This window comes from Toxotes jaculatrix, chromosome 22, assembly GCF_017976425.1.
Source record: "Toxotes jaculatrix isolate fToxJac2 chromosome 22, fToxJac2.pri, whole genome shotgun sequence".
Taxonomy (NCBI): Eukaryota; Metazoa; Chordata; class Actinopteri; family Toxotidae; genus Toxotes; species Toxotes jaculatrix.
The window spans coordinates 6,513,933-6,540,477 of NC_054415.1; the positions used below are offsets into that span (position 1 = coordinate 6,513,933).

General features: G+C 41.4%; 1 protein-coding gene across 1 annotated transcript in view; it reads right to left on the bottom strand.

Annotated features, from left to right (window-relative positions):
• Positions 1-26,545, bottom strand: part of iqsec3a (IQ motif and Sec7 domain ArfGEF 3a) — an 80,418-nt gene that overhangs the window by 12,911 nt on the left and 40,962 nt on the right. The window contains exons 3-7 of the mRNA XM_041030208.1: positions 24,995-25,625; positions 16,309-17,597; positions 8,909-9,070; positions 4,964-5,086; positions 799-965 (exon numbers count right to left, since the gene is read on the bottom strand). Of these exons, the coding sequence (XP_040886142.1) occupies positions 799-965; positions 4,964-5,086; positions 8,909-9,070; positions 16,309-17,597; positions 24,995-25,625 (2,372 nt within the window). The remainder of the gene's footprint in view (positions 1-798; positions 966-4,963; positions 5,087-8,908; positions 9,071-16,308; positions 17,598-24,994; positions 25,626-26,545) is intronic.

Here is a 26,545-nt window from a genome sequence, read left to right on the forward strand (position 1 = left end):
CCATGAGGACTTAAAAAGCGAAGTGAACTCACTGCGCAACTGTGACATCATCTTCTCAAAAACACAAATACAGGATCCAGAAGCTAAGACAATACAATTTTCATTTTTCAGCGAGCTGACTTACTGGATTAATTTATGGTGGAAGTTGGTTTATATTATGTTGGCCCATTGTGGCATAGCTCTGATCCTGCCAGTCTGTTTTAATTGAGATAATGAATGTTCTATGGTTCTTCATTACTATTGGTTTCTGGTACATAATTGCATTTCACCTCAGCCAATTAGCTGAGTGAATTATCCTTCTGTCAATGTGTGAGAGGAGAAAAGAGGACAGAGAAACAGAGAGAATACAAGCAGGGAAAAGCAGATGAATATACAGAAAGCGTAATTTTCTGACCAAGACAAAACAAGATAAGAGAATGGATAAAGAGACAGAGAAAACACAGTAAACTGAGCAGAAGACAAATGCAAAGGCCAAGAGAGAGTGACATATTTTAATTTGCATAAGATGCCAAAATTGATTTTCCAACTTAATTTAATTGTGGGGAACAGTCTGGATGAATCTATTAAGGTTGTTCTGCAACGCCCTCTGTGTTCCCTGACTGAGTCTACAGAGGGAGAGCAAACCCATGATGCTCCTTTCTCTTACTCAGTGCTCAGTGAATGAGCATCTGTTTGACAGTGGGAGACAAGAAAAAATAACCTACCAGCTTGAGACGATTAAATCAACTAATTAATGTCGCTTTATCTTCTTTAACGTGCATCTGCACACACCGGCAAATGCAATGCTGAGTGTCTTACCTCGAAGATTGCGTATGAAGTCCTCCAACAACATCTTGCGGTCGGGCTTGATGTTGGGACTGTACATATCGGTGTTGAGCAGAATGATGGCGAAGGCCAGGATGAAGATGGTGTCTGGGTTGTGAAACTGCTGCACCACATCCGGGTTGCACATGCAGTAGCGCTGGCTGTTAGTTTAAAGGAGGAAGAAAATGGTAGGAGAAAGAACCAAGGAAAAAAGTGAGCAAAGAAGGGAAAGGTGTATGAGGAAAAAGAACAAAGGTGGGGGGAAAAGAAGAAAGGAGGGGGATGGATTCAAGTGGTAATAGATGTGGGTCATGACAGAGGACACAAACATGGAGGAATGACAAGAGAGGGAGGAAGAGGAAGATAAGATGTTAAAAAAAAATAGAGGGGATGATTGGAACACAGAGAGAGATGAATTAGAAAAATATAAGGGACAGGAAGACGAGGAAAGATGGGAAGGGATAACAGATGGAAGAGAAGGCCCAGATAATGTGTTATCCTCAGACACTAGAGGCATCCTTCAACACACAACATGCTCGTAAATGCCTTGACACAAGCTGAGCACGAGAGTGTCACACCGAAATAAGAGTTATGGCTTTAATTTTGCTTGTGGCTTCACTGGAAGCAGTTAGCGCCCCCTCAGCAACAATGAACCTCATAACAGGTGCTCTGCTGAAACACTGTCTCTGTGTATAAACACATTTGTCCCTGGTTTGGATGCTTACATGGATCATGCATTACACGGAAAATTAAGGGACTGTGGGTGCAAAAAGTAAAAGACTTTATTTTCTGTGATTTAACATCAACTCCTAATTGTTTTGTTTACAAAATAATCCCAGAAGTTCAATCTTGCTGTTGTTTTTCTGCAGGCACAACCCGAATGCTGAAGAAGTCCACCAACTCCTTCGCCATAATTCAACATTCTCCAACATTTATGGGTCTTGTTGCTGGATTTATGCAGGCTGTTGCTGTGCCGGAGAGAAGAAATATGAAGTTTGAACTATGAAATCCTTTACTTTAGTTCCCAAAAAACACCCCTGAATATAAGAGGTGGAGGACGTAAATACAGTTGTGTCGTGTGGTTATGGAAACCATGAATCTAACAGATTTGTAGACAGCTACTTTGGTTGTTTGCATTCATGTGTGTGTGTGTTAAAGAAAAAATTGTTGTAAGAAATTGTTTCTGTCTCTGTGAAGGGCATGGATACTTCCTTTTTAGGGGATGAATAAAACAACAGTACAACATCTACTGTGTATGAGTAATCAGAAATACACAGAGTCGTGTGTGTGGACCCTGTGGGCTCTGTATTGGAGTGTATACTGTAATCGTTATTTTAATCAGTCATCATTTCCACATTGGAGCTGTAGCACCGTTTTGCAGACCCACTGAGCCGCATGATTGGAATCTAATGTCTCAGTGGGACTGAGGAAAGACACACATATTGGTACGCATGCAGTAGGTTATTACCTTCTAACACACACATTTTATGTGCTGTCCAACACCGCTGAAGCCTTGCAAGATTATCAAAAGGGGAAAAACAGTTGTGCCCATTTTTATGTGTTATTTCAATGCCGCAATTTCTGCTTTTTTAAAAATCCAATTTGTGTCCCCCCTCACTTTTACAGTCTCAGTTTGATTCATTCACTAAAAGACCATAAAACTGTGTCCTCCTGCTCTCCAACCATCAAAAATCCAGATTGGTGAAGCTTTGAGTTGATCTGGAAAAACCGAAAAAAAAAAAAAAAATCTAACATTTTTCATTTAACAGTAAAAATATCTATCAAAGTATCAGATCTCAATCAATGAAATTATAGGGCTAGTGTATTAAAATGAAGCAATTATGTGAATAAATATAGAAAATAACATTTATATTACTTAATACATGTGTGTTCATGGCATCCACCATACAGTATTTGTTGTAGCTAATCACAGGGCTGAATGCAGATGCTTATTCACATCTCAGTGTATGAAAACCGTGACTCGACAGCAACCAGTAATTATACCCTTGTCGGTGAATCCTAATGCAGCACCAGGCAGTGAAAAACCTCAATTTATGCTGCTTTCTATCTGAGTGCACTCTTACTCTGCACAGAAAGACATGGAAAAAAGACTAACCAAAAACAGGAACAAGAGGGTAAAATGGCACATGATGCTTCTGACTGAATGGATTTGGCAATCTCCAAATTTGGCATTTGCTACTGTCTTCCAGACCAATTCTGCCTTTGTTACAGACTGCTAAAGATGGCGTAATCCATCAGTAATTATGTACTCCCTGAGGATGGATTTAGGAGCAAGATGCAAGTTGTATGATCTTTATCTTAATAACTATAATATATGGGGCAAACAGAAAAAAAAACAGCTATTGCATATGACTGCAGGATAAGTAAATAACGATACCTGGTTACTACACTGTGATGTAGAAATGAAAACATAATCTGAATGTATCTGCAGCATTGGGAGATGGCTCATATTTGCTCATTCATTAGTACACTGACGCAGCAGATACTGAGGCTGCTGGCTGCTTTTCACTATTCCCCCTCGCTCTTTTTCACTGCTGCTTCAAATCCCTTTCACTTACTTTGGAGATTTCTCTCTTGCTGTCTGTGTGTGTGTGTGTGTGTGTGTGTGTGTGTGTGTGTGTGTGTGTGTGTGTGTGTGTGTGTGTGTGTGTGTGTGTGTGTGTGTGTGTGTGTGTGTTTGTGTGTGCGTGCATGTGTGTGTGTGTGTGTGTGTGTGTGTGTGTGTGTGTGTGTTGGAGGCATATCAAAGCCCAGGAGCAGAGGAGGCAGGCACAGAGAGGCAGTGGCGGTTATGCAACGCTGGTTATTTATAAACCTTCTTCCCTCTTTCCTTTTTCTCCCCATCTTCCCTTCCTTTCTTCCTTTCCCAGTTCGTGTCTCCTCGACCCCCTCCCCCCAAGCCTCCTCTCCTCTGATAACACGCAGAGCCAGCCTGATGTCCAAACATCACCAGTGCCAACCTTTCTGCCCACTGACTATGACAATGGCGCTGTTTTTTTTTTCTCCTCATTGGGCACCTCAGCGACTGTGACAGGTGGTTGTTATTCCACAGGGGCAATGGCAAACAGTTAGCATTAACACAAAGTGCCACAGCTGCACTGCAAATTGTCTCCCCAGTGCAAATTGTGGCCAGAAATTACATGTTGCTTTGCTTTTCAGATGAGGGCTGCATTGTCAACAATTTATAGCAGCCAAGCAGAAAGGAAAGATGAAAGTGTGTATGTGTGTTTGGTGTGACTGCTGCTGACATTATAGGAGTGCTGTCAAGGTTCATGCATATTTATGTTCATATGGGTCAACAGCCCATGCTTTCTCCATTATTGGATGTAGTTTGTAGTTTGTAGTTTGCACATACAAACTACATCCATTATTGGATGTAGTTTATATGTGCATCTCTTTTTGGATGCCAATTTGTCTGCTTAAATTTTGTCACATGAGAATGTTTTCATGTTCCCTCTTTATTTCCCACCTGGAAAAAAGAAAGACAGAGGGCTGATCTCACATCTCTCAAAAAATTCACATCTGTGTCTCTCGGCACGCCTACAAAACTTGATGTAGGCACATTTCACGATCAAAAAACCTGTGAATTGCATCTTAAAGCAATGCATGACAAGTCTGGCCCCGAGGTAATTCTTTGAGTGACAGGATTTCATTTCACTTTTTTTTTTTTTTTTTTTTTACACCCACTCAAATATCAACACACCCAGAGTTACATTACAGCAGAAAATAAATGAACCAGTAGGACCAATGAGGGCTATTCTGCATAATCTACAAGATGATAAATATTCATATCAAACCCCCTATCAATCAAAACTCACTGTTCACTAGTGACTGCTTTCCTTTTCAGGTTTTCGTTCATGCATGGCACGCTTCTCACTTATAGTTGAGACTATCAATTTTTGTTGGCAGAGATGACAACTGCTGCTAACAGATTTTATGGAAGCAAAGTGAGGATACTTTCTGTTGGTAGTTATGCTAATGTTTGCATCTTCCATGAAAGCTGATTGGGTTAGAAAATAATAAATTTAGTTTTTGGAATTCTGTAGAAACTCCAGCTAATGTGCTCCCCTTATAACACAAGTGAGAATACTGGAAGATAAACCCAGACTCTCACAGCAACAGTTACTTTTCTAATTACCTGAAGGCCTCGATAAGACGTTCCACCTTCTGGGCTTCTCCCTGGACACGAATGTGGGCCTGAAATTTTCTTAGTGCTTCGTCCAGCTCCATGCCCGAGAAGTCCATCTCATCCACCACACAGCTGTGGATTACAGAGGGAGAGGGATGAAAAGAGCAGGAGCAATAGAAAGAAAGATATTGGAAGGAAGAAAATACATGAAAATCTATAGTAATATATTCATTGCAATATATCAAGGTGATAGCAGGGCCTCTTCAGTGGTGAGATGGGTGAACCTGTGAATGGACACCCAAGATAAAAGATGAAGTCTACTCATCTGCTTCCTGGTCACAGCACCACTCTGCTTGCTGCAGGTATTAGCCACGCACGGACACCAGGGATAAGACTGGGCCCGGCTATCTTTTCTGTGACACAGCTGCCAAGGCTTACACAGACACACACTCACACGCGCACACATGCAATCCCTCAGAGCAGAAAATCCTCCTATTACCTGACAACCCCAGCTTAATGACTTTAATTAAAAAAGCAAAATATCCTGTCCAGTGAGTTCGGGGTGGGGGGGGGGGGGGGGGGGGGGGGGGGGGGTAAATACAACGTGGGCAATTTGGAGGTGAAATGAGGTTTTGAAGTGAAAGGTGACTTTGGCATTGAGTTGGGAGGTTTCAAAGTTTCCCTCGTTTTTATGTGAGGTGTTCTGTGGAAGTACAAAACAGAATGATAATCAAACTATGAATTTTTTTTTTAAACTTTCGTACTGGCTTTCATGTGGTTTACACAAAAACAATCCACAAAATCTATTAATATGATGATGACGTAAAGAATGTAGTGGTGTCAGGACAATGTCTGATCTTTTCGGTGTGGAAACACTGGGGTACACGCACGCACCCACACACACACACACGCACGCCACATTAAGATGGATTATTGTGAACAAAGCGAGTTAATGAGGTGAGTGCTTGACTGTGACACATGCTGCTCCAGCAGAAAAGAATCAGATAGCTGAGTCTACAATCCTGCCTGATGCACCATGTACCACAAACGCAACATCACAGCAGAACCTGCTCACAGCAATAACGCAATGGACTCTGTACGGCTTCACTTCGAACGAGTGTTACCACCAATAATATTATAAGAACAACACCTAGATCTCTGACTCATATGTCTGCTGTTACCATTACTGTCACTACTTCAACTGCTACTGCTGACGCCACCCATAGTTCTGTGTCTATCATTATTGCTACTATTACTACAGTTTCTCCTACTCCAGTCACTATTGCAAGTGCTACTACTGCCACTGTCATTCAAACAACCCACATATACTCACTAATTCTGGTGTACAAATCACTGGTGGATTACTGGAGGTGACTGGGGTAAACATTTCATTAATGCAACTGCTACAATTAGTAGTAATCGTAACATAACAGCAGTTTGTAAAAAGCTCAGAGAGTTAAACTGTGTATTATTTTCTACCAGCGATTAGATTTAGACACCATTTCTCTGCACAATGCCTATAAAGCTAAAGCTCATAGTACGCAATGAGTCTGACTTGATCCTCTTTTTGATCAACTCTCTTGACTGTCGAGCGTCTCTGATCGCCCTCTTCATGACTCACTTCCTCGCTCCACCACCTCTCTCTCCCTTCTTCCCCGGCTGTCACTCCTTGTTTATGTAACGTCAGACGAGATGCTCTCTAGCCTAAGTACATCAGCGCTCTCCTTCCCCTCTCATCTCTCTCCCCATACACACTCAAACATAATAACACACGCGCATGGGAGAACACACACGCACATACACACACACACATATACATATTGTTATTGTGCATACACTTTGTTGATCTGTGATGTCTGCATAGCAGGGCTTAAACTGAATGTTTACAAAGCTGCGATGGCAGGCACACACACACACACGCTAATAAAAAGAAACTGCAGGCCAGATGGAACCATATTTTGAGCAGCCAATGAGTAGATGACAGGCTGAAAACTGATCTCATTTTTACTGCTAAACAAGTACACTATATTATCAGTAAATGAGTCCCCGGGGTGCCACGTTTCTTGGAACCCAAATCTATAACCACAATTTGACTTAATTGACTTGAGACGTTTTAACTATTCTTGTTTATGCTTAAAGAAATGTGAAGAGAATAAGGCATCATTGGCTTTATAACGAAAGGAGGAAGATTCAGAGATACAGCTGACTGACAATAATCACATAAACAAAACACGAATATAGACACATGCATTCACATCCAGCACTCACACACATGCAATTAGGCATGGTAAATCACCATGAGTGACTTTTACATTAGACTGCAATCCCCCACCCATTCTCCTTCTGAATACACTTTATCCAAAGTGCTCGCACACGCACTTTACACTCTCCTATCAAGCTCCCCTTCAACATCACTTCCACCCCAAGTGCTGCCATAGGACTGCTCTTCGGGAGAGTAGAGAAAATACACATATATTTATGCCAACGTCACCTGAGCTGAGAGTGTATCTGTCCTGTGAATCAGAGTTTGATGCCTTAAAAGCCTAATCTTGTTAATAAAATGTATTTGGAACCATGATGGTGTCCATTTAAGAAAATGTGGATATTAGATGAGGGCAACCTGGAGTGAACAACTTGGTAGAGTGCTGTGTTGTGTTCCTGTGACCTTGCAAAGACTCAAAGTGTGTTCAAGGCTTGATAATGTGGACAAAAAGGAGGATAAAAGAAATGTCTGCAGTACTTCCTCAGGTTGATATGCAAATTTAAAGGCAATGGGGGAACGGGAGAATGTAATAGAATAAAAAAGACAATTACCGAGATAAAGTAAGGCAGGTGTTAAAAGATGGAAATTACTGTGGAGAAGAGAAAGTGGGGAGCAAAGACCTCTGCAGTTTCAAAGCAAATAAATGGCAATCAGGGTAATGACCTGGAATGAAACTTACAGGGTGAAGTGAGTCATATGCGTGTGTGTGTGTGTTTTTGTGTGATAGTGTCTTCACATTTATTTGATGAGTAATACTAGAAGGAGGCATCTGTCCTTATTCTCTAGCCACCCGGGGTGTCATCTGTTTTTTTCTTTTGTCCCTCTATTTTTATTCTGTCTCAAATAACGGAAATAATAATCATTATATAATTTACTACAATATATATAAAGTAGGTGTGATACATTCTTCTTTAGTGTTTATTAATTAAAGAGGGAATATCACTTGATCTACATTGGAGGTTTAGATTTAATTTAAATATGGCAGCAGCCAAAACCACGGGCAGAGCTATAGTTCCTCTCATCTGCCGAGAAGGCTCAAAAATAATATTTACATTATCAGATGACAACTAAATTGCTACTTCTTTTTTTACTTTTTGTCTGACAAAACAATGTCGGTACAACAGCAACTGTGCTTTTGATATTAATATGATAAAAGAAGCAGAGAAACCAAAAAAGGACAGGAATGTTTTTTTTATTATATTTTTGTCTTATCAGCCTCTTTTATTCTTCTATAATTCTGTCTTGCAAGTCAACCTAGATTTACAATTTGAAGTATCAGATGAAGGTGAATTTGTTGGATTATGACACTTCAGTTTCAACTTGTTTTTCAGTTTGTTTACTGTGATGAAAAATAGAATGAAACGTCAATGTCTGTAAAAAATAACAGCTTTGAAATTAGTGGATAGTAAAGTTAGAATTTTGGTTCCACATTTAGACTTCAGGGAGAATCGTTGGACCGCAGTCTGGAGTTGAAAAATGTGTAAACCACAAAACTTGTACACAGCCGGCTCAAGAATCAACAGGAATTACAACCACTATTTTGTGACTAATAAAACTCAGGATTTTTCTTGTGCTATAAAGCCCTTGTCAGATCTAGTCCTGTAGTTTACCCCAACACCTGAAATAGAAGGGTTACCAAGGAGCAGAATAGTATCTTAAAACAGTTTCAGGAAATTATGTGTGCTACTCACTCCAGTACATCTCTGTTGAAGGGCTTCTTGCTGTTGCCGAGGAACTCTCCAATCATCTGTCGACTCAGGCCCTTTCTCTGTAGTAGGAAGTGGGCCACGCCGATGGGTGTATCTGGGATGAAGCCTCGTGAGATCAGGAACTGAAGGCCCTTGTCAGGGTTCCTGAGACAAACAAAGGAAAAAAATTTAAAAAATGAAAGGAGGTCTTGGAGCAGTACTTTCTAAAGCTGCATATCCCTGGTATAATACTGGTGGTATTAGTATGACTGTGACAGATAATTTGCCCTTTATCTGCTCATTTATTGTAATGACTGCTTAAAGAACATAAAGAACATTAAAATGAATAATAAAAGATGATGAACTGATGAGGGTCTTTGTCCGAAAATCAATCTAAGTTGGATGCTTCCTGTACATACCTGCACAGTGTGGGTGGAGACTGCTAAAAGTGACAAAAGACACAGGGGAGAACCTCATTTGTATTCATTCATATGCTTACAAAATTCATTAACAACTACTACTACTAAACAACTCGGCACGATGCTAAATTCAGAGGACACTGCCAGAATTATAATGGCTGATTTGGGATGCAGCACTAAATCCCCGCTTGTATGCACAGATTTTGTGCTCAAGTAGTCTCAAGTAGACTTTGTTGGACTGGGACAGGTCTAATATTAGCTTGAGGCAAAGTTTGAGACTATGATGGATAATCTATGCCAAGTCTCTCCAGTTGATTGGACCAAAATTAATAGAAACCAGTAGCTACCTGAAGAAATCACTCTTGTTGGTTTTTATGTTTACTAGATTAATCACTATCCTTGAATTTGTTGTCCAATTCTGTTTTAACAGCTTCACAGTTTCACAGCTTCTAGTAAAAATTTCAAAGACCAGCTGCTGTCTTCAATCTTTATTGGAAATGTGATTAGCTTACTCCATAGCACTGCACATACACTCATAATGAGAGCACAAGAGGCAGTTAGCCTTACTTTTAACAAGCTAAAACTCTTGGTAGGATCCTTTAGATACACAGATATATGTGACTGGATGTGTCTGTGTGCGAGTGGTGTGTGTGAACATCTATTTGGCTGGGGAAATGAGGTGCATTTCCATGCTTGTGCCTTCAGAAAAATTGTCTAAACATCTCATTGGTTTCCATGAATCACTGTTTTCAAAAAGCATCGCCCTGCCAATCAGAAGATAGTTTTCAGGCAGAAGTTACTTATGTATGAACAAGGGAGTAATATCCTAACTATTTATAACCCTATTAGACACAGAGGATGGTTGCTCTAGGGAGGCTGCTGCATTATTGCCAGAGCTCTCCCTCTCTTGTCTCTATACAGTGTTTAAACCACAACCTTTACGTAACAGAGCCGCGTGTGTGCCTGTGTGTGTGTCTGTGTGCACCACAGCTAATAGGTTTAGTAAGGCGAGGGTGGGACAAAGGGGAGGGGAGGATAAAGGGCAGGATGGAAGGAGGAGGCTGGAAGAGGACCAGACAGAACAGATGTGTGCGAATGAGAGTGTGAGGACAGAGAGGGAGGACGATGAGCGCAGGCTGGAGTGCCTGCAAGCATCTGCTGTGACAGCCTCAACACACTCTCAGTTTCTAACTCGCCCTCTCAGCTGAAGGTGATGTCTCGCCAAACAAATTTGGCAGATATCATTCATTTGATGTTTGCCCAAAAGCAGATGGATCACACATGGTGATTATTATTTCTAATTAGAAGTGGATGGAGGAGTGAAAATGGGGACGGAAAGTGAGGAAATGGTGCAGGGGATCAAGATGGATAGATTCAGACAAGTGATGCAAAGGTAGAAGTACTGTTGGGTTTTTATTACACAACAAAACCACAGTAACTTTAACTCAGGAGGCTCAGCTGGTATCTCATCTCTGACCTACAGTAGCTCCTGCTGCAACACTGTTTTCCTCGAAATTACATGCTACTAAGTTGTTTTGATGGGTAATGTGCTTGTCTGCTGGATTATGTTCACAGGCAACATATTTTTTGGCAAAGGATGTGCTACGGACTGCAAGCAAATTGTAGGGAGAGGGTTGGGGTAAAAAAGTACAACACTTTGAACATCAGAGCTGAGAGTTCGATTTGTGCATCCAGCCTGTGATTAGGTGCAGGACACAAAGACACGGGGGACAAGGTTAGGGAACAGTTGTGCTCTGAGTCACAATTAAGCTGTTCTATTTCCCACCAAGACCACAATTTTTCCCTGACCTGACCAAGTACTGCAAGTGCCCAAACATAACCAGAAAATCATGCTTTAGTCACTACAAGCTGTGTTTATATAAAAAGGTAATTCTTGCAATATTAGTTTTCTAAAAAAAACATACTTGCAGTTGCATATTGGCAGCATATGAACCTTATAAGAGACAGGGTTGCTTACAGTCAAAGTTTGGTTTATACCATACACCTATTTTGTCATGAGGTCTCAGGATTTGTGCAGGACGGATAAAGCATGCGATTCAAAACTGAGCTGTTACAAGATTTAACTGTGAAAAGAGAACAAGAGTAAAGCATGATGGTACACACACAAACACACAAAACCGGGAAGGGATGGGAAGAGACAGTGCCAGACGGGACCCAGATGTCATGCTAAAATGACAACTCCCAAATAAACTGCTACATGCCCAGATGTCTTTCTCCCTCTCACACACATTTCCTGCCCTGTTACACACACACATATATTTATTTATTTATTTATTTTTGCCTCATGTTGAACTCTCATCCCATCATAAATACACCCCTCCCCCACCTTGACATTCATTTTTATTGGCCCTCTATTTTATTGCTAATGGACAGATGTGCACAGTCTCTGTCCCTCAGAACTGTGTTTTATAGCCCTTACAACTGTGTAACTGTCAGCACTGCGTGTTGCCTATTTCTCCAGATGCACACATTTCGGATTACATTACTAACCAGTGATAGATTGATGGGCGGTTAGCGCCACTGTGCATTTTTCTGAGTAGAAAAACGATTGCGTGGTGTACAGTGTCAATGCTTCAAAACCCTGAATCATAACACTGAAGTGGACGTGCTGTTGCAAAGCGTTGCTCCTGTCCATCAAGTTTGTTTTGGCTGAGAGGGGAGAGTTTAGTTATATGAAACTGAGTAATATAAAAGCCCATTCTTTCCTAATGAAGACATAAACAGGTCAAAAATACATAGATTTTCCTAAAAAAGTACAGTAATTCCATGAAACTTTTGAACACCAGTGTTTTACATGTGTTTGGGACAAATTTCAAATGCAGATTAAGGCACATTTAAAGAATATTCACAGCAGCAGGATGGTGTACAGTGTGACATGTTCCTTCACCATAATGAAGGAACATGTTACATAGTGCAAACATGGTTCACAATATGAAAAATCCACAATATGGCGAGCCTTATCCTTTAAACAACAAGAACAGATGAGGATAAAAGGGTGCTGGGTTCTGTGAGAAAGCGGAAATGATTCCTCTGTTTGCCATCTGGATTTCAGAGTTTGTAATTATGTACTGGGTCATTTAGCACTGAGGGCAGAATGTTAATAAAGGGAAGGTTTGTGTAAGCACAAACAAGCACACACGTATGTAGCAGTATACACACACACTGAGTTTTTTATAGTCCTGACAGCAGGTTATCCCTCTTGAGGAGCTCAGCAGGCTCTGTTGATCTACTGTGTTAATTAGCCTTCCTTGACACATGAATTCAGATTTTTCTCTCTCTCAACTCTTACACCATCACCTATACATCTCTTATGCCACCTTTTCTTTAATTCATAAAGTTCTGATCATGCTCCATTTTCAAGCATGATTGGGGGTCGATCTGAGGCCACTGTGAGGTGCTCTGACATCTAATCGATGCTTTCGCCACACTAGAATGTGAGTGGGAGAAAAGTGAAATAAGGACATGTCTAATGAAATGGAAGTCATGCATACAAAAAGAGAAATCTACTCAGGAATCTGTCATTAATGTCACACCTCCTCACATCCTCCCCTCTCTCTTTGTGCCTGCTCCCTGCTGGAGGTTGGGTACCAGCTCCCTTGTGTGATGGCAGTGTCACTAAAAGACTCTCTCTTCACATAATGGAGTCATTGTCATTCCAGCCACACTCAAGGTGGAAACTTTATCAAGTGGTCCCTTTCTCCCTCTCTCCTCCCTCACTCTCTCTCAACCCCCCCACCTACCGTTTTATGTCTCTTTCAGTTCTTCTCTCTTGCTTTTGCACTCCATTTCCATCACTTGCTGTTCTACCCTTTTTGTTCTTGTGCAGGCCAGTGCACGCAAACACAACCACACACACACAGAACTTTTCCTCTCTTTAATTTATATTCCCCCCATGCTTCTTACTCCTCCCACTAAGGTGGTGCATAAACCACCACCTGCTGCAAGACAAACACACACTCATGCATCACATTACCTAATCTAGTGCATATGTGTTTTTGGTCCGCATGATCAAGCAATACCCTAGATTTAGCCCAAAGCAAACAGCCCTGTTTAAGATGCAAAGGATACAGCAGCGCAGGTATTAGAGGGAGGATATGAACTGGTGGAACTAATAAGCCTCAAGCTCGATTGCCCTCTGTCTCTCTACTTTCTTATGTTTTTTTTTTTTGCTCTCCTTTCCTCATTCTATCTCTGCCTTCCCTTGTAGCCAATTTATTAAAAGTCAGCTTATCTTTCAAGGTGTTTGATCAGGGGAATGAGGAGAGGGGATTGCAAATAGACAGAAAAGGCAATGAAACCTGTCATTTTATTATAAAAAGTCCCTAAAAAGTAACAGAACCTCGTTATCAAACCGAGAGCTTTCATTAAACAGTCATTACAAATGTATACAGTCTTCACTTCTTCTGAACTTATAAATTCTACATCCAATTTTCCTCTGCCGCTCAGATTAACACTAAAAAAGTGGGGATATTTGAGAAAGTAATTAAAAGTATAGGGCATATTATTAATACAATCTTTATTGTAACTAGATTTTGCAGGTAGAGTTTCTAAGTCTAAATGAGTTTGAAGCCCTTCACACAGCTGCATTTCACAGGGGAGATGTCTGACCCTTCACATGTAAAATGGATAAATGTACCCACATTGTACTTGGACCTCCCTCCATGTGTTTGAAAACAAAAAAATATGTACTTAAATTTACCTGAGAATTCTCTTTTATGCCTTTAATTCTTCTGTTTCCTCTACTTTGTACATTTCCCATTTTGATGATTCCCTCAGTGTTTTTCCTGCACTACATGAACATCTCGTTCTTGCCTCTCTTGTTTTCAGTGTCATGCTCCAGCATTGAGTCAAAGTTAATCGGCTTTATTGTGCCCTTTAATTTCGCTGCAGAGCTTGGCAATGAGCAAAAAGGTAATGTGTGTCTTTGAGCTCCAGTCTTCTAAATTTGTGTGAGATGGCTTAATTGAGGCAATATCTTAACAAAATCTTGTAGCAGTTTTGCACCCAAGGGAACACAGTGTATTTTCCTTCACTCCAAGATATTTTGGAATTCAAGGAGAGCTTTCACTGAAATGGTTGAGGTAGCAGCGACAAGAAAAAAATAAAAAACTTGCTCGGATTGAAATGTTAACAAATTTTTCATCCCAGTTCCCAAGGTGCCGGTTCACACAGTGCTGAAGAAACTTTTAATTACATTCACGACTCGCAGCAGAATGACTAATGAGAATTTTAGGCCTTGTGGATTGTTGCCATTATGTATTCCAACTAATTGTTACCCAGCCAGTCCATCAGTGGTTGAGCTCAACTCGTTATTTATCTGAGTGGGTCCAGTTCATTTATTTGAATATGTGGGGTGTTGAAGTCCTTTAGGGTGTGATCTGGGTGAAAAGCTAATAGAGCATATGGTAAATCTGCTGGCTGCTCAGCACATTTTCAGGAGTTATGTGGTTACAGACATTTCTAGAAGGGGATTGCAAAAATGTTGAACAAATGCAGTCAGGTTTTTCTTTTATGTGAATCATGTAAAGGTTTTTACGTTGTTTTTTTTAATGTATAATGGATTATTTCAATGAAGAACTTACTAGGCTAGGTCATAATTCACCAAGGTTTCTACTTCAAAACTGAGACACTCATCTCTGGGATTCAGTGTTTGTCTCAACAAATCAACGGATTCAGTCAGTCCTGGCCTCATTCGCTGCTGTCACCATGGCAACCCCTTTTTTTTTATCTCTTGCTGCCATGTAACCACCTTGCACCTGTCTGGAGTGTGTCTTGGGAAGTTCTTATCTGGTTTTGACTTTGTCACTCTTCACTAAGCAACGAGGGGAGCTGAATTCACAATGACTGAAAAGCTGCAACCTGCAAACATAAACAAGCTACTCGAAACAAGGAAGCATGTTTTTCCTCTGCTGACTATTTGTGAAGCCACAGAAGAAAGTGTGGTGTCACAAGAGGTCATTCAATGCATAGTATTTTGTCACTATCAGAGTCAAATGCAGTGTTAGCAGTTCTGTCCTGCTCTTGGATTTTGAGAAAACTCACAGCCAAAGTTACCTGAGGTAACATTAAAACACATATTTAAGATCCAATTTTGAGAGTCTTGTTTTCAAGGGGGTTGGCTAAAAACAAAAAAAAAATAGCTAACCTTTGCTTAAATAGCTACAACTGATAAAATCTCTTTCTGAAATCAAAGACCCATTGTTTGACTTTTGACTGGTAAATCTGCCTGTTATCACTGTAAACTGCACTTGTGCTGAATGAAAAGCTTGACAGACATAGCATCAGTACAGGGAATGGGGCTTAGCCAACTGTCATTTCCTCCATGTTAAGTTATCCCTAACTCTCTATTGCATCTAAACCAGGCACCCACATTTCCTTCATTTCATTCCTTTCCCCTTACAAATCAATCTTCACACACTTCCCTGTCTCAATAATTCATCCTCTCTCTTTTAGCCCCTCTGCTGATTTGTCTTTCTGAGAAGAAAGAAGACACCTCAGATCTAGCTTGGGACCCGGGCTTCATTTTGTTTTTTCTTTCAGCACAATGGCAATGTGTGAGGAAAGTGCTATTCTTTGCTCTTTTGAGTCCAGTGGGCCCCATCAAACTTTAGTTACACCTGGAGGAGGGCTAAGGCTCATACCATGCCATAAATCTCACTGTACTGTATTCTGTTTTTTCCAGTATTTCCTTTTTATTTCAGCCTTCATAATATTAAAAAACAAACAAACAAACAAACAAACAAACAAACAAAAAAACAAAAAAGCTACTAAATTACTGAACCAAAAAGTACTGTTTTGTCATGGCCAGATCTCTTTGGGATCATTCATTGTGTGTTTTGAGTTTTTCATGGCTAAACAATCAGCAATGATTCAGAACTGATAGCACAAAACTCACCCTGAAATGAGAAAAATTCAATTAGAACTTTCTAAACACAAAGGAATGAAAATTCAGTGGCTACTCACACATTGAAGAGGTTGAGGCCGATGCGGTAGAGGCGTTTTCGCATGACGTCAGTGGACAGCGTGGGTGATTTACAGCTGGCAGGGTTTTCACAGTGGTAGCGTGGCAGGCTGAGGATCATAGCCTGCAGTGCCTCCTTGGACGAGGCTTCAGATGTGGAGCGTGCCTCTGTGGACGTGCTGCTGCTGCTCATCTGCTCTGAGCTGTTATCTGCCGTCTCAGAGCCACATCTCTTAACCCCCATTGGCTCTACCACAGGAGAGCTCCCAAACGATACAGCCTCCTGTGGTGGAGGGGCTTGAGGGGGTTCTGTGGGTGGTGGGGCCACCACCACAATCTTCTCTGGGCTTTGAGGGGCAGCAGTCTTTTCCAAAGGGGTTAGGGGAGGCAGCTCCTCCTCCCCTAGCTCTTCTTCACTTGGAGGAGGAGCAGGGAATTCAACATCTTGCTCACCTTCATCTATCTCTGATTCTGGGGGCGGTGGGGGTTCTTGGGGGGGAGGCGGAGGATCTATAGGTTCAGCTGGGACCTCTGCAGGGGGAGGAGGGGGATCTTGTGAGGGGCCAGGTGGGATAGAGACTGGTGTGGAGTTTGTTGTTGTGGAAGTGGTTGTGACAGTGGTGGAGGCTCCTTCTTGTTGGACGCAGCTGCCGAGCGTGACAGAAGTGGACGATTCCATGACGGAGGATGAAACACAGAAGTTCTGGCTGTCGATCTGGACTGTCACATCTCGAAATGCCATCATCAGCTTGCTTGCGCTCCTTGACAGGTCACTTGGGTCCATCGGGCCTTGATGAATTGTTGACTCTCCAACAACACCTCCTTCTCCCCCGCCTCCTACGCCTGCAGCAGCCGCTGCTGCTGCTGCACTGAAGGAGTCGGCACTGAACTGATAAGTGCCGCCTTCTTGCAGTGAACACATGGTCTTCAGGCTCCAGTTGCTGAGTGCATCATCTATGGACTTTGCCAGTGACTGGACCTGTTCAGTGAAGGAGTCTTCCAGGTCGGTCAGGGTGCCACCAACTGTGGCAGGCAGAGATGGTGAGCGCACCAATGGGATGCCTGCCAAGTTACAGCCTTCTGCCAGGGCCCGTTCAGCAGAGAAACCCTCCGTGTTCTGCACACGGACCTTGCGCAGGGAGATACGTCGAGGCAGGCGACTTTCCAGCAGTGAATTGCGTATCTTCTCGAAGTTCTTGCTGAGCTGGTACTGGCGGAAGGCAGTCTGGATCTTGCAGGCAGCACGGCGGGAGATGAGGTGGCCACCGTATTTGTGCTCTAACATTTCGATCTAGAAAATACAGACAAGGACATAAAAGGATAATAATGAACTGGTGGAACTTCTGTTGTATTTTTAAATTTGCAAAAGAGAGATAACAGCCTGCAACCTATCAGGGCAATCTGCAATTACTTTAAAGAAATAACTGTCCCCACTCATATCTGACAGTTCTGGCTGCATAGAAATTTCAGAACAAACACAAAATGCACACAGATGGGTTAGAAAAAACGTTGCCAAAGTCAAAGAGGGCTCTTCGCTTGTGACTCCCCTTATACCCTGTATCTTGGTTATATTTGTTAAAGAGGCTTATGCATGCCACGTATATTCTCTTGTCTGTTGCCGTGGTGCATTAGAGATGAATATGAGTTGAACAGCAGCAGAAAAACAAACCGCAAAAAAAGTGGACTGTAGGTGGAATGAATGAACTGGACAGGAAAAGAGGAATGGGATAATTGTGGTGGAAAAGAAAATAAATGCAGTTCCAAGGAGATGGAAGAGGTTGTGAAATCCAATTTTTGAGAGGAGCAGGCAAAATTCTGATATTAAAGTCAACTAAATTCAAATAATAATATTCTCAGATGGCTCTGTAATTGTATTTTGCAAGCTGGCCGGCTTGTGATGTGTGTGCTGAAACAATATACGATTCGGTCAAAGCCACAGTTTGAAAGAGAGAACACAGTAAAGGCTGACTCATGGCATTTGGACAAACTGTTCATTTCCTCAGCAAATAGAACTCATAATCTCTGTGAATTCCACAGAGAGGTCCTCCACGCAACTTTAAATTGTCTGTAACCGAACAAGCCATTAATCTTGCCTGTGAAAAATTGCTCAAATGCTGTGGGAAATAGATAGAGATGTAATATAGCCATCCTCATCTGGCAGCAGCTCAAACACTAGATGAAACCTCATTGAGTTTCCCAGAACAATCAGGGTGTGGGTATCTTTGGAAGAGCCCAGAAAGAGTGCTTATCTTCTCAAGTCACTCTGAAATCCTTTTCATTCAGACTATATCAATGAATATAATTCAGTTTCTGTTCTAACTTTATCAAGGGCAGGAGGAGCTTTGAAAGGATAGCAATGTCCCAGTCTGTCACTTAAACATGAAGAAACGTGCATGTTCTAAATATACTGTGTAGAAAAGCAAATTAAAAATAGCATGGCACTGAATTCTAGGGAATAGAAATCCTTGCTGTTCCCTCCCTCAGTGTCCTCTTAAGGATTTGAGCTGGCTTCTTGTATCAGGGTGATGTGTACATGAGGATTAATTTGGTCCAAGTAAGATATCCCTCCTGTAAATTCAAATGCAATTGAGTGAATGGTTCCTGTGGCCACGAAGGATCAAAATGTGACTTTCAACCGCTAATCTCCTTTCACTTTAGTCCTGGACAAAGTCACCCAGCCACCTCGTACGGACTCCTGCAAAGAGGCACTGATAGGCTTCAATGCCTCAAGGGTTTGCAATTTGTGATAAGTGGTTAGTTCAACAAGATGCAGCCTCTCTGGTTGTCATTGGAGGAACGGAATCACATACAAAGCTCTTTAGAAAAGTGTAATGACACTGAAAATCCATCTTATCTACTCAATTTACAATTCACCGCAGAGCCTCTGCGAGCAAAGTGAAACGTACTGAGAATATTAAGGTGGTTCCTGAATAGGACGCTGGTTTGGAGCTCTACTGTATCTGCTGATGGCCACTTCTCAGTAGCTGTCGGCTCTTGCAGACTGGTCGAACTCAATCTGAATATTCATCACTTTTTACTCTGGATTGTTCTGTGACTGCAGTGTGTGCACTCTTGAAATGACAAGATTAGCCTTATCACCAGGACTGCACACCAAAATAGACCTTGTTTAGGTTTTTCTTTTTAAGACAGGCACAGAGGTAATATGATTGACCTCATTACTGAGAAAAGTGTCCCTCATCAAAACAAATTCTGCTAAGAGTTCCACTGCAGAGGTGCCCTTGGATGTGAGAAAGGGCCGTCAGTGAGGCTGCGTTTGATTAAATGTGGCAGTTGAGCTTGTTTGTTTTGCCTTCTGTGTAAGCCGGGTCGGGGATGATGAATAAAGCATTTGGGTCACGTTGCTTTCTTCATCAGAGTGTGTATCTGATACACTTTGCCATTCAGATGGAATTACAGCCACCATGATGAGCTGGGACATGATGGATGGAGGAAAGAAGCATGGCAAAGAAGAAAAAGAACATAAGGAAAGTAAACAGGATTTGATGCCAGGCTTGCAAGGAGAGTTTTGACTATGGTTACCACTTTAATGTTGTTTACCGGGATATTTATAGCCACAATAATCATAGCATGAAAGTTTGATACCGGCACACTTGACCACTGTAACATCTGCACATGCAGAGAAAGGGAAGGACAAAGAAACAGCAAAAAAGATGAATGAGCAAAGCAGTGAAGACACAAGAAATCGAGTGGCTCAGGGTGTTGGGGAGAAGGTAAGATATAGAAAGAGGCGGGGAGACGGATGACTGCGCCAAGAGTGGCACTGCTGAAAATCCACCCCATTAGCCGACTGTCAGTTCTACCTCTGATCACTTCACTAAGCGCTGATGGAGAGAGATTATTCTGGAGATGCAGTGGTTTGAGAGAACGGTGATGGCACTGCTCTGTTTCACCAAGGTCTCTAAATCGATTTTGACAGGCAGATCAGCACTACGCTGACCTCATGTTCCCCTTTGAATGAGGGGGGTGGAAAACAAACCAGTGCAAAGTGGTACGACACAGCAGTGTGTGATGAAAAAAGTGGAGTATATGATGAGAGATTTAACTCAAAGTTTGAGGCAAGTTAGCACTGAGAAAAAAAAAGGATAGATAAGGGAGGATGAAAGGGACATAAAAAAATTTAAAACCAGGACATAAGTTTCTAAATCTCCTGAAGGCTATACAGCCACAAAAAGGGGATTTAACATGAGAGAAATTTGAGGTGATGATCACATTGTAATAGAAACCTGAGATCAAATGCCTAATTTGTAAAACTAAATTTGTTATGGGAAAGCTTGTATTTTCACCTCTTCTAGATTACTACCAGAAGATTACACTGTGTGTAGCATAGCTTGATTTGAGTGCATGTAGTTTAGCTTGGTTTGAAAGTAACAAAGCTCCATCACGAGCACCTCTAAAGCTCTTTTCTAACATGATCTAAGATCTTGTTAGTTTAATCTGTACAAAAACCAAAATGTAGAAATAACAAGTTGTGGTTTTATGGGACGTAAGGCTCTGTTTCCCCATTTCTGGTGTTTGATCCTAGCCAAGCTGGTCGGCTGCTGGCTAGAGTTTTACCAGAGATGAGAGTGCGAATCTCTCGGCAAGAAAACAAATATGATTATTCATTATTTTTTAAAGTATAGTATTTGTGAACTATTCTTTCAGAATACCAGTTTACTGTGTCAAACAATAATGTGATTACTACACAATTTGACAGAAAAATCACTACCAGACATACTGAGATTAAATACTGCCTTCTATATTAATTTGTACTTTTTGCCATAAATAGATCAAGATATTAGCTTTCATGCTCATGCACACTGTCTTACAGCACAGAAACATCTGCATGATTAATGAGCTGATTATATAACAGCAAAACTGGGGCACTAATGCTGACAGTATTACAAAATGAGGATGACAATAAACCAGAAAATAAAGACTTGATATCATCAGAGGATGGAGATCCATACAGCTGATGCATCCTTGACCAAAGTCAGTGACCGGAAAAAGTCAGTAGTTACTTCGAAACTAATTCTGACGCAGAATAAAGTTAGAATTAATGAAAAAATAGGATCAAATTGACTGGTCTCAAAGAAAAAAAAAACTAGTCTCGTCAGAGTAATCCATTTTTACTGTTCTCAGCAGCAACCGATCGAAAAATGTCATCACGTTTGCTAATCCATGCCCTTTTTTTTTTTTTTTTTTTTTACATCAGTGGTTTTAAGACAAGCTACTAAACACATTGAATTTCTTAATGTATAACAGAAAAGAAGATCTGAACCCTAACCCGGGCTGTCTCTGATATTTCTTGCATGCCGCTTGCACATTTCAGTCTAATTAAGAGTGAGTACAAGCTGCCAGATTTAACTTTTCACTGTTGAATGTCCCACTTTGAGGAGATAAATGCCTTTTGATTCATGGGCACTTAAATTACTCAAGCAGAGATTAGCAGCAATTACGGAGTAGGAGCAGTCGTTCAAAGTCAGGTCTCATCACCTATCATTTCATCATCCTGCAAAACAAAAGGCTTTGCAGTCTGCATCAATTACTTACTTTTCCAAGGCCTCTCCGTCTGATGGAGAACTTTTTAACTAATTTATCTGTGTTTTATACACAAGGAAAAACCACACAGTGATGTGTTCCTTAGGCTCTGGTTGAGAGAGCTTAAATAGACTCCAAGCAAACCAAAGTGCAGATAGCAAATGAGTCTGTGAAACACTGATTTACTTTCACTGAGTTTAAAGGAAACTTCAGTGTATTAATGTGGCATTTGTCAGTGATGTCATTTGTCTGAACTTTGACGTCGTTTCAGCCGTAGGACACCATTGTTGTGCTTCTTGTTCAGAAAATCTACAAATAAACTCTCAAAACTGTCCTTTCCTCATTTATTCACTACAGTACAAATCTTGATTGTCATTTTAATCCCACATATAACTTATGCTAAGGATTTCACATTTTTCACAGACAAATTGGAGATCCTGCAAAAACTATTTAATGCTGCTGTGAAATGCAGATAAAATAAATATTTTAATAATATATATTTTTAAAAACAAAAAATTTAAAAACAACTACAGATGATTAGGTGTCTTTGAAAAAAAAAGACTATCATGTATTTCAGATTTTTATCAATTTATGTATTCCTCCTGGGTTTAATTACGTGACAGTATTTTCCCATCACTTTATCACAGTGTGATAGTTAGACAGAAGTGGTATCTTATTGTTATTATTTCCCAAAGACTGTGTCATGACCTATTTTACACAATTGCTTTGAGGCTCAATAACTGCAGATCATGAACAAGCCAAACATCTCTGCTTTAACAGTAATAATGCGTTTGGTTCAACTGTGCCACTGCAGTAAAGGTGGTAGCATTGAAAGTAGAGCACATAAACCAGCCAGTGGATTCATCGTGATGCCCTGTGGCATAAGAACAAAATGTTAATGCAAAGATTTACCAGCATTCCAATTTAAGACATTATTTAAATTTAATGATGATCTAAATTTAAACCAGTTTAGAAAAAAAAACTAAGGGGTTTCTGGGAGTTTAACTCTCAAGCTGAAGTGAGTTAAAGCTCAAATACTTCATCATGAGGTTCTTCCCTAGCAATCAAGGTATCGCCCTGCAGATCCAATTACCCTGACATTGATCTGTTGATCCATCAAGCTGCTGCATCCCCAGCTGTACAGACAGAAGATCAATCTAGCTGATCGCGTATCTCCAGCATCGTTGACAGGGGAGATAGCGAAAGAGGGGGACTTTCAGATGTGAGATTAAAAGAGTGAAAATGGAGGTGAGAGAGAGACACGTGTTAGGAGCCGAGGTTAAAAGAACCTTGAATCTCGAATAGGGAAGTGATGAGTGAGGAAATGAAGTCACAACTGAGTGAAACTGGAGCCGACAGAGTGAAGTAAAGCAGCCATCTCACTCCGATACATAAATTTCAGAGGTTTGCTGCTTGGAAGATGGATTTTAGGAAACATCCACCCTAATGCTTTTGTATCTCATTTCACAGTTTTGTATGTTCTTCTCCTTCACTGAATTTAAACAAATATCGACACAGAATGACACAATCCAAATTACACGGACTGCGTCACTTCTGAATAAATTTAGCTTCACAGTTTGTGGTTGGTGCCCTGAGGCAGAGAAACACTTAACATTAGGGCAACTATGTTTACTGATTGCTCTGGGTTATTGATTAAGCGTGGTCAAGCGTGCCACACTGCACCTGACAGTAATGGAAGTTAAGACTTGAGGGAGGGAGGTCAGCAACATTTGTGCCTTATATAGAAAGCAATTAATCCATGAGCTTTGAGGTTTCTAAGAAAAAATACCCACATGATGTGCAGTTATTTCATTTAGGGCTGCATGATTGCTTCTATTGTCGATTAATTTGACCAAAATTGTTTGGTGTATTAAATGTCTTAAAATAGTGAAAAAATGCCTGTTACAGTTTCCCAGAGCTCAAGGCAACGTCCTTCAATGTCTTGTTTTACCGTGATGCAAAAAAAAGTCAATTTATAATGTTACAAAACAGAGAAATCCATACAGTTAATGAGCTGGAATCAGAAAAGTTTGGCATTTCTGCTTGAAAATGACAGTTTAGCATTGCACTCTCATGAAGTTGGGGAACTCACAAGGAACAAGTTTTTAAAAACACTGTTAAAATTGAGGCAGCAGAGGAATAAAATGAGCCGAATGTGTAAACCCAGTGCTGTGCCCCTTTGAACCACTAATCCATTATAAAAAATTGCAGTTGCAGAAAACAGGAGCATGTGAGGAGCCCCACAAGCTGGACCCAGGCTCTGCTGCCTTACCTGATTGAAGATCCATGGACTGAAGAATGTTGGTTAGATGGATGGAAATGAAAATGGATGACGAATGTTCGATGGTTCTTGCAATGGAGACGATAATGTAATGCGGATGATTTTCCGAGGCCCTGATGAACAGCATGATAAGAACACAGACATGAGAACATGAAGACACACGCACGAATACAGTCACAGTTCATGGACACATCAGTTTCGGACATAATCAGTTTAACTGGCTATAATAAGATGAAAAGAGATAACAGGTCACATGCTTTTATTCTCCATGGAAATGGCAGCTTTTCATCATCCAGTGAGTATTATATAGCAGCAAAGAAAAGACAGATTATTATTTTCATTCATGCAGATACAAACGCAACTTGTTTGTACATTGTGCTGATATTATCCTGATGTGTGTATGTGTAAATACACAGTGCCCTGAACCTTGTGTACATGAGTTGCTCTATTCTCAGAAAATTACAACACAGCAGCTGCCCAGAAAACATACTTTCACAATCCAAATTTGGTGAAACCAAGTGAGGATGCTGATGAAATGATGACATGGCAATGATGATGATGGTTTATGATAATGAAGAAAAGGAATTAGATACAGTTTGGGTAGTCCAAAAGAGCCAATAGGGATCAATACAACAACAACAACAACAACAACAAATATATGAATAAATAAATAGAAATCTCATCGAACTTCAGCTTTTCCTTCAACCCAAACGTCCTCCTCCTTGGACAGAAATCTTAACATCACAAACATGTCAGACCACAAGACGTACAAAACACACAAGCCAAGATACTGTACTGTTTCGCCCTCCCCCTCCCCTCACCCAAACAACACACCAACACCCCGCCCATCCCCAACACAACCCTACCTGCTTATTTTTGAGGTCAAGCGAGAGCTCATAGTCGGAGGTGGCGGAGTGCGAGCCGGCCCCGTTGCGCTGCACCCTCAAGGGCGAGGCCGTGTGGTGCAAGCTGGCTCTCCTCCCTGCCCCACCTCCTTTAGCTCCTCCCCCTTCCTCCTCCTCTTCCTCCTGAGCTGCCTCACCCTCACGCTGCCCGGCCTCCTCTCCCTCTTGCTTTCTCTTTGCCTCCACAACTTCTTCCGACTTTTGATTGTCTTGCTCCCGCACTGTCTGTTCCTCTCTGCATGGCGAAGGGGCTTTAGGGGTATCTTGTGGTATTTCCTCACTCGGCGCCTCGACTTGGGGCTGAGGCTGAGGTTCCAGCTCTGGCTCCGGCACAGGCTGGGGTTTGGGTTCAGGTTGCGGCTGAGGTTTGTTTTCGGGCTGGGGCTGAGGTTGAGTCTGTGGTTGGGGCTCAGACTGGGGCTGTGGCTGTGGTGGTTGAATCTGTGGCTGAGTCTCTTCCTGCTGTTGCTGAGGCTGTGGTTCTGGTTCTGGTTCTGGCTGTGGCTGTGGCTGTGACTGGGCCTCACTCTGCAGCTCCCCCTCTCCTCCCTTCCCTTCCTCCCCCATAGACGAGTCTGGAGAAAGGTCATCGCTGCAGAAAGGAGGAGAAAATGCAGAGTGAGGTTGCTGCTGCTTCCGTGGTGAGCTCTGACCTCCAGCCTCCAGGCTGCCTGGGTTAGTGGTAAGAAGTTGACTCTTTTTTTGTATGATCTCACTCACTCTGCTACGAGCTGTGTGCAGGGCCAGTTCACCTCTCTACCTGCTCTGTTTTGTCTGCCTCTCGTCTGTCTAGACACTGACAGACACTGAAAACGAGGAAAATATACAGCACAGAACAGCTAACAAAACCACAGTGAACAAGAGCGAGAAAAAAAAATCAAAAGCGATTATTTATTTCAGCAAAATCTTCAGAGGAGAAAACGTGAAAAAACAAGAAAGTTGACAGCCCATAGTGACACACACACACACACACGCACACACACACACACAAAGACATGGTGGACAGTCATGCACTAATACAAATACCTGTCTTTTAGACTGAATGTGTGCTTGTATATGTGTGAATTGTTGCGTGTATGAGTGTTAGTGTGGGCAGTGGCAGCTTTTTATGGTGTAATCACAACAACATGAAACACAAAGGGGGAGGTGTGTGTCTTTGTTGCAGTGTTTTGGTTTGATCTGTTTCTGAAGACCAGCTAGACCCTCTCCATTCTCTCCACTTTCTTTAATAAGTCTTTTTCCTTTTGTTGTAGTTTTCAGTGCAAGACATGTGGTTTGAGTTGCCTGTATATCTTTCAACCAAAACATGAAAACATGTCATGCTCTGTTTATTTCTTTAATTACCTATAGATCCTGCAATGAAAGAATGTGAAGCATGATTTCGGTAAGGCAAGCCCTTAACAGTGTATCAACAACGCAAGAGGACTGCAAAATCTTTTCTAGTCTGAATCTTTAGAGACAACAAACGTCAGCTGTTTGTGGATCTGTTTGGGAGCCTCTTGATCTATTGAC